Raw genomic sequence first — 8555 nt, forward strand, 5'->3', positions numbered from 1 at the left:
AACTTCTAGGAGAAACTGAGGAATACTGGAGTGACTTTAAGAGATCAGTTATGTGATCAGGGTGAACATTTGTTAAGCATTGTGAGATTCACTGATGTCTAGCCTCTAACTTTGGATTCTCTGACTTTCTAGCTCTAGGACTTCTACACATCTCACCTATAACATGTAGTCATCCTGATGATAGCAAAATAAGAGGGTTGAGAATGGAATGAGAAAACACCCTGAAAAGAACCTCTCTGGGTGCCTTGCACATCCAGGTTTTCCATCACACCCTTTGTTTTCTTTCAGGATGAACTCTGTATTCTCAAACTGGTTTAGGCATCCTCTGAGATCTGAAAAAAACAAAGGCTGTTAACCCACTAGGCATCTGACTCATCCCGTAGTCTGGAAAGATCCAGATGGAACTCAGACAAAAGCCAGTACTCTGGAGGATTTATAGTGTTTAGCTGTTAGGCGGAGGCCGAGGGACATTGGGTGTCCAGGGAAAAGGCAGGATAATAGAGTGATAGGGAGGAGAGATCCCAGAGGGAGGTCTTTGAAAAGGACAAGTCTCATCTTGACTCTCCATTGTTTTCTTTGGTCTCTTGTGATGCTTACTGACTCTGAGAAGAGTCCTAAATAAATCTCATTTCTTCTGGATGAAAGAAATATGTATCACCATGCATGGATAATTTGAGAAAGTTAGGTAGACAGAATGCTGGCGTGTAGGTAACTGAAATAGGAAATTGGGCTGTTACAACCTCCAGGTCGTGATCATCCTGGAAAGGAGGATTCAAGTCACCTGGCAAGAGGTTGGCCAGGTTTGGAAGGTACTGCTAACACCAAAGGCTCTCTCTGAGAGTGTGAGAGATTGGAAGAGATGAGAGAGTGAGCAGGAATACAGAGCTTCTTGTGTTTAAGGCAGAAAGAAGTGAAAAGTCCAACTTTGGCAAAAAGGGAAAAAGGGGAGACAGTTTTTAAGACAAAGAGGAGCTCTGAGAAAAGATCACACAATATAGGCTGAGTATCAGTGCATTTGGGTGGTGGGAGAGGCACAGGAGCAGGCACACAGAATTATCATAGGCAGTAAGGCTACATTCAGACAATGCAAAGTTCAAGTTCAACTTCAATGGGATTCAAAAATCAAAAAGTAAAAAAATTTAAGGAGGCAGCTGCTGATGCTAAAAGAAGTCACAAGGTGGCAGCAGATCTTGCATAGAGACAAAGAAAAACAACTTAGGTTGAGTGAGAGAAAAATTTAGAAAATAATGACCAAATGCTCGTTCTTGGAGAAGGCTTGTAACACATGTAAGTTTCTACAAGCAATGATTAGGAGGAAAAAGATTTAGAAGATCACAGGAAAGTATGTTGAGGCGAGGTTGTCACAGCTGGAGAGAGGGAGAGTGATCAGGGCATAAGCAGACCATGCCTTTGGCAGAAGGTGGATTTCTTTTCTTTCTTTCTTTCTTTCTTTCTTTCTTTCTTTCTTTCTTTCTTTCTTTCTTTCTTTCTTTCTTTCTTTCTTCCTTCCTTCCTTCCTTCCTTCCTTCCTTCCTTCCTTCCTCCCTCCCTCCCTCCCTCCCTCCTTCCTTTCTTTCTTTCTTTTCCAATTTTTATTAGGTATTTTCTTCGTTTACATTTCAAATGCTATCCTGAAAGTCCTCCATACCCCCCCCCCCACCCCATTCCCCTACCCACCCACTCTCACTTCTTGGCCCTAGCATTCCCCTGTACTGGGGCATATGATCTTCGAAAGACCAAAGGCCTCTCCTCCCATTGATGGCCGAGTAGGCCATCTTTTGATACATATGCAGCTAGAGACAAGAGCTCTGGGGGTACTGGTTAGTTCATATTGTTGTTCCACCTATAGGGTTGCAGACCTCTTTAGCTCCTTGGGTACTTTCTCTAGCTCCTCCATTGGGAGCCCTGTGTTCCATCCAATAGCTGACTGTGAGCATCCACTTTTGTGTTTGGCAGGCACTGGTATAGCCTCACAAGATACAGCTATATCAGGGTCCTTTCAGCAAAATCTTTCTGGCGTATGCAATGGTATCTGTGTTTATGGCTGATTTCTATCAGGCAGTCAGGAAAGGAAGATCTTGGGTCAAAGATGAATGGGGCAGTGGAAACTGTGGATCTCTGTGGTTCTCAAATCTATAGGAAATGATGTTGAGCCCTGAATTTGTGGCACTTAGGGCAGACCCAGCAGCATAGAATATCCTGAGTCATTTTCACTCTTCAACAGTCATTGTTTTGATTGCTTTCACCTGTTCTCACCTGATCTTTTACTAAGGTTGTCTCACCCCTGTGGCTACACACACAGCAAGGCTCCTATGATCCATATGTGGGGCTTATCATGTCCTTTGTCTCTGTCATTACATGGCTCCCTCCTCCTTGTGGTCTGTTTCAAAGTTTCATCATTTGCAGTAAAATCTCACACATTAGGTTTTATAGATAATTCCTCAAGATTCTGCTCAGGGTCTCTAGAGGCACCTGGGTGTCAGGTCAGTTAGTGCAGGACTGACAGTGACATGGTAAGTGTATGTCACACAGTTAGGACGGGCAACCAGGTAAGTGTTTTTTGTTTGTTTTGTTTTTTGTGTTTTTTGTTTTTGTTTTTTTGTTTTTTGTTTTTAATAGTGCTTAGATTACAGAGAAAGTATCTTCTGTAGCACAAGGGAGTCCCAGTACAGATGCCCACAGGTCTGATCTGTACAATTACTCAGGAGGGACCAAACACACAGAAGAGAAATTAAAGAGGGGATAACTGAGTAAGAATATGGTAGCTTAGCTTTGAACCCCTTTACCGATTAGAGGTCACAGGATTTAGTGGCTAGTCAGCCTACTCTCAGAGCTTATTAAATAAGAACCCTTCGATCTTCTTGAAGATTCCCGGAAGCTTAAGAAATTAGTTCCTAGGTTATTCTTGTCTACTAAGTGAACACAAGCTATGCAATTGATGTGATGACCACCGAGGCTGAGGCTTTAGCAATGTGATATTTAGGGAAGGGGTTTGACGTTAATTGGACTTAGTGTGGTTCATACTTGGGATCTTGAGTTTAGTTCTGGGATAAGCTGCCTGTCCATGTTCTCTGGATGTGGAACACTGTTGAGAGTAATCGGATGAACAGTGAAAGTATCTCCTTGGCTCTCATGAAGATTCTCATCACACACACTTTCCACACTGGCTTTCCATTCTTAGAAGAACTTTTATACAGTAGCAGTACCAAATAACAATTCTTAGCCTTTGCTCTCAGAAATGAATGAGTTGTTATTTAGATGGATAAATCCCCTTTCCATTAAAGTGACAATGAAAACAACCAAACAGTTCCTCAAACAAAACAAAACAGAGCAAATTACAGATTTGAGCCTTGCCCCGTGTATCTCTGAGTGGGAGATCTTCCAGAGGCAGATCAAAGGGTGATATGAGAAAACTTTCAGGCAATGCACGCTTTTTAAAAAAGTCTGATCACACGTACCCATTTGAATTCGTTATTTAGAACAATTTATAGGTTTAGTGTATGCAAACAGTCTTTTAAAAATTAGTTATACTTTATTGAGTATCTGTGTACTGAGCAACATTCAATATAGTGGCACCTGCAGTGTTAGCTCACTGGAAAGCCAAAAGGAAACCTTCAGTACTACTCATTTAAATATGCATGTTAGCGTAATCTGGACATACTGGGTTAAGCAGGATGAGCAATGTTTTTTCTTACTTTCTACACTTTATTAAGCATCTATTGCTCAAACCAGCATAAGGATCCCTTTGCCTAGTTTCTCAATTAAGTTCAAAACACCTCTTTGATATGGGGATGGGTGATTCTTTCTATCCTAACAACGTGCAGGTTAAGGGCTGGAAGAGTTGCCTGATTTGATCAATCAATTTGGCTAGCAAGTGACTAATGAGGTTTTTCACTCTACACATTAAAATTTTATGCTACTATGATTAGCCACTTTGTTTTTCTGTCTCTAAACCACAGAACTTTAATAACACATTTTATGTGAGACAACAGACGGGATTCTGTCCCGTGCTTTAGGAGAAAATCAGGCTTTCTAGTAGATCTGACAACATTCCCAGGTCTGAATCAATCAAAGGGGACCTTGTGTGCTGTGTTCTCGGAATACTGTGGGTCTTTTATACTATTTACATATGTGAATAAAATCACGGAAACTGAGCAACTTAAAAGGAAGGGAAGTAAAGGATTACAGCACGGGAATTTGACAGTAGTGTTGCTCCTTTGTTTTAGGATGTCTGGCAAAGTCACTACATACCCTGTGACCTGGCACTACCTGAATGAGGAAGATGCAGAGCAAAGGCAAACACTGCCAAGGTTGGAGCTCAGCTCCCAGACTCATAGAGTAGTAAATCTCTTTTCTTTACCAAAACTGCCCAGGTGAACGTATAATACTTTTTGTGGGGTGAAGTATCCATAGTTTTTTTCTTGACTTTAATGCTGTTAAATATACTGCCAGGAGTTAGTACTGGAAAGACCTAGATGGGAATCTCAAATGGCCTAAATGATGTTATATGATATAGATGAAGAATCATCTCACTTAAGTACTTAAGTCAATTGTTTTATATAGATATTTGTTGTCTATTGCAAATATAGAAATTCACCCATAAATACTGTTTCTCATCTTGGTATGATCATATATCATTTTCTCTAAAACATGCTTCACTTTCACAAGGATGACGTTTCCTTGGTCTATTTCCTTGGCAGTTTACCACGAAAAGGGGCAAACCATATTGAAGAAGCAGAAAAGCTATGGGGAGGATCATCTTTACATGTGTCTAAAGGGTTAATGTGTAATTGCTTGGGCTAGCAATTGAAACTACTTTAAGGAAATTGAGCCTCCATTTTAAAAATTACAAATATTTCAACGACATTCTCTTATATGGAAAGTGATTATGTCATTTTTAATGGCCTTATTTCCTGAACCTATACTTTCCATATAATGCATTTCTGACTGACAGGAATGTGTTTTCATAATGAGTCTATGTACTAGTCCTAGGAGGCATGACATTTGATCTCAATCAGTTTGTCTAATTCAGCAATCGTGAGAATAAAAGGTACATTCTTCTGATTATTCATTATGAAGAAATATCTGACTATAAGGAATACATGAAATATATCTTCTAACTTTGTTCCACAGGCTAGGAAAACACAAATTACAAATTAAAAACACATTTTTAAAGTGCATACCATAAGCCATAGGGATACTATTAGAATCATTAATTTGAAGTCATTATGGATCAACATGATTTCATGAAAGCTTGAAGTAAACATAAACACTCAACACCTGCATGGGGAGAGGTGGAAAGAGGAATTGAGAGATGGGCGGGAGGGCAGAGAGATCACTACTGGCAGAAAAATGAAGAATTGATATTTAAGATATGAATAGATATTAGTAAAGCACATAATATTTACATAAAGTTATTTTTTCAATGTTAATTTTTTAGGTCATGAAAAATACCACCAAGATGAAAATACTTCAACAATTTGTGAATACACAGAATAATATATTTTATAGGAATACTACCTCTCATATAGTATCTTACAAGTTAACAGAGCAGTCTGACCAGTGATGCTGGGGCCATCCTACAACCACACAATGGAATCCCCTGGCACTTTCTTCCTCTTGGGCATCCCAGGGTTTCAGTCTTCTTATCTTTGGCTGGCCATCTCACTGAGTACCATGTATAGCATAGCTGTCTTAGGAAATATGCTCATTATCATTGTGATCTGCATGGATTCCACTCTACAAGAGCCTATGTACTTCTTTCTATGTGTTCTGGCTGCTGTGGATATTGTTATGGCTTCTTCTGTGGTACCTAAGATGGTGAGCATCTTCAGTTCAGGAGACAGCTCCATCAGCTTTAATGCCTGTTTCACTCAGATGTACTTTGTCCATGCGGCCACTGCTGTGGAGACAGGTCTGCTACTGGCCATGGCTTTTGATCGCTACGTGGCCATCTGCAAGCCCTTACATTACATGAGAATTCTCACCCGTCATGTGATGCTGGGAATTAGTGTGACTATCACCGTTAGAGCTGTTATTTTTATGACTCCTTTGAGTTGGATGTTGAGTCATTTGCCATTTTGTGCCTCCAATGTAGTTCCTCATTCCTATTGTGAACACATGGCTGTGGCCAAGTTAGCATGTGCTGACCCCATGCCCAGCAGTCTCTACAGTTTGATTTTTTCCTCCATCATTGTGGGCTCAGATGTGGCCTTCATTTCAGCCTCTTATTCTTTGATTCTCAAGGCAGTTTTTGGACTGTCCTCAAGGAATGCACAGTGGAAGGCTTTGAGTACATGTGGCTCTCATGTTGGGGTCATGGCTCTGTACTATCTCCCTGGGATGGCATCCATCTATGTGGCCTGGCTAGGGCAGGACCGAGTTCCACTGCACACTCAAGTGCTATTAGCTGACTTGTACCTGATCATCCCACCCACCTTAAACCCTATCATTTATGGTATTAGGACCAGACAAATCCGGGAGCGGATATGGAGTCTGCTGACACATTGCTTCTTTTCCCAGTGCACTCAAGGTTCATGAACACAAAGCCTCTCCGACCTCCAGTGTTCCAGTCACTGCAAGGATGACTTTAAGGTCTACGGACATGGACAGGCGTAGAGTGTCCTGGCATAACACTTCCACTTCTTAGGAGACTTGGACTGAAGTGACTGTATTTTCTGCTGTATTTATTTAGAATGTTATCAGATTGAAGTTTTGGCAGAGAATGTGATTTGCTGTTTTGTTTCTGTAATTTTTCTTTTAAATCTTTATTTCAATCTAACATCAGTCCCTCTGTTAGTGAAAGTTATTTTTTTTTTACCTTTTCCCTCACTAGAATTTTCTTAGGCTTGCCCCTCCCCCGTGTTGTGGTAGAGACTGGTGGATCTTGTTCTCTGGTTCACTGAGGGTTCCATTTTATTTGACTCCCATGTTTATTCCTTATGCAGACATCTCCTCCACCTAGGACAGATTTTAGTTTATCTTATGTGAACTTGGGGTCAATAGTGCTGGCCTGTTTCTAATGAATGATTTGGAAAAAATTCTGAACCACAGTGAAAAACAAAGGAACAACAAAAACAAAACAAAACAAAACAAAACAAACCAACCAACCAAACAAACAACCCAACACAGGATGGAGAGAATCATGCTCTGGGTCCAACTCTCTTCTGAGAGTCACACAGTTTTATTAGGCAGAGACACATATATTTGATTCTTAAAGAAACTGAAAATCTTAATGAGATGAATTTTCTGATATTAAAATTCAAAGTGCTAGGAAAAACTGTAATAGCAAGTTGGCTAACTTCTCCCTTGATTAGCACAAAATGTCTTCCATTTTTTTCCAATTGACCTTAGCTTTACATCTATGAAAAAGCATGGTGTAGTACTGACACAAAGAAAAAAATAAGCAGTGGAGCAGAATAGGGAGGTCAGACCCAAACTCAGATATGTTTGGTTAACAGATCTGATGCTGGTCATGGTGTTGGGAATGCTGGACATTCAAATGTGAAGCTATCAGATGAGACCCTACCTTACATGATATGCAAAAAGAAATTGAAATAAAAAGATAAAGAGCTAATTGGAAGACTGAAAATAATTAAACTAGAGAAAATATTTAGCATTGCAAAGATTTCTTAGACATCATATCCAAAAGTGAAAAACAGATAGATATACCCACAAGGGACAGAAATAATTTTGTGTAACAAAGGACAAAATGGAATGCAAAGGCACCATATAGGTTAGAAGGATATATATGTATATGTATATGAATATGTATATGTATATGTATATATATGTATATATATTATGTATTTAATAAGAACTATTTACCTAGTAAATGATGACATCTTATAATTCAACAACAATAACAAGAAAGTAGATACTCGAATGAAAACAGTCCTGTAAGGATGATATGCAAATGACCAGCTAACTCACTTGATGATGCTTTTTGTCACTGGTCATTAGAGAGGTGAAATCTAAAATGACAGTGAGAGAATACATTTGATATGTATGTATGATAATAAAAACCCAACTGAAGCCAAGAAAAAAAGAGGTAAGAACCAACTTTGGGTGAAAATGTGGATAAACTGGACCCCTTTGCATGGTTATTGAAGATGGTGATAGTAAGCTTTCCATGGTGACAGTGTCTGACATCTATGAAATATGAAAAGCAGGGATCACCTGTGATGCAGCAATCCCACTGCAGGTACACTCACATACAATGGAAACCAGGGCTCCAAGCCACAGTGACTGGCACTCACATTCATGGTAGCACATGGATGGCTGACTGTATGAAACCAGGGAAAAGAGTTCTGATGTTGAATCTGCAGCTTCTTTCCTGGTCTTAGGAGCTCTGTGCACTTTCTGTATCTCATGTTCATTGATGAAATGTAGGCATAATAACGGTAGCTACTTCAGCAGACTGCGATAAGCAAATGAGGAAATCTTAGGAAAATACCCATTAGAGCAGTGGTTCTCAACCTATGAGTCACGACCCCTTCAGGGATTGAATGATCCATTGACATCTAAGACCACTGGAAATATGAGATATTTACATT

The 8555-nt window shown here is 39.8% G+C and overlaps 1 protein-coding gene across 1 annotated transcript; it reads left to right on the plus strand.

Annotated features, from left to right (window-relative positions):
• The first annotated feature begins 5544 nt into the window (after positions 1-5544).
• Positions 5545-6567, plus strand: Olfr556 (olfactory receptor 556). Its single transcript, NM_146754.2, has one exon. The coding sequence runs from the start codon at positions 5566-5568 to the stop codon at positions 6538-6540; it is 975 nt and encodes a 324-aa protein (NP_666965.2). The 5' UTR covers positions 5545-5565; the 3' UTR covers positions 6541-6567.
• The last annotated feature ends 1988 nt before the right edge of the window (positions 6568-8555 follow it).

The sequence above is a fragment of the Mus musculus genome, chromosome 7, assembly GCF_000001635.26.
Source record: "Mus musculus strain C57BL/6J chromosome 7, GRCm38.p6 C57BL/6J".
Taxonomy (NCBI): domain Eukaryota; kingdom Metazoa; phylum Chordata; class Mammalia; order Rodentia; family Muridae; genus Mus; species Mus musculus.

Bases quoted from the DNA above. Each gene is read 5' to 3' on its own strand.
- Olfr556 (NM_146754.2), top strand. From the start codon at position 5,566: ATGCTGGGGCCATCCTACAACCACACAATGGAATCCCCTGGCACTTTC.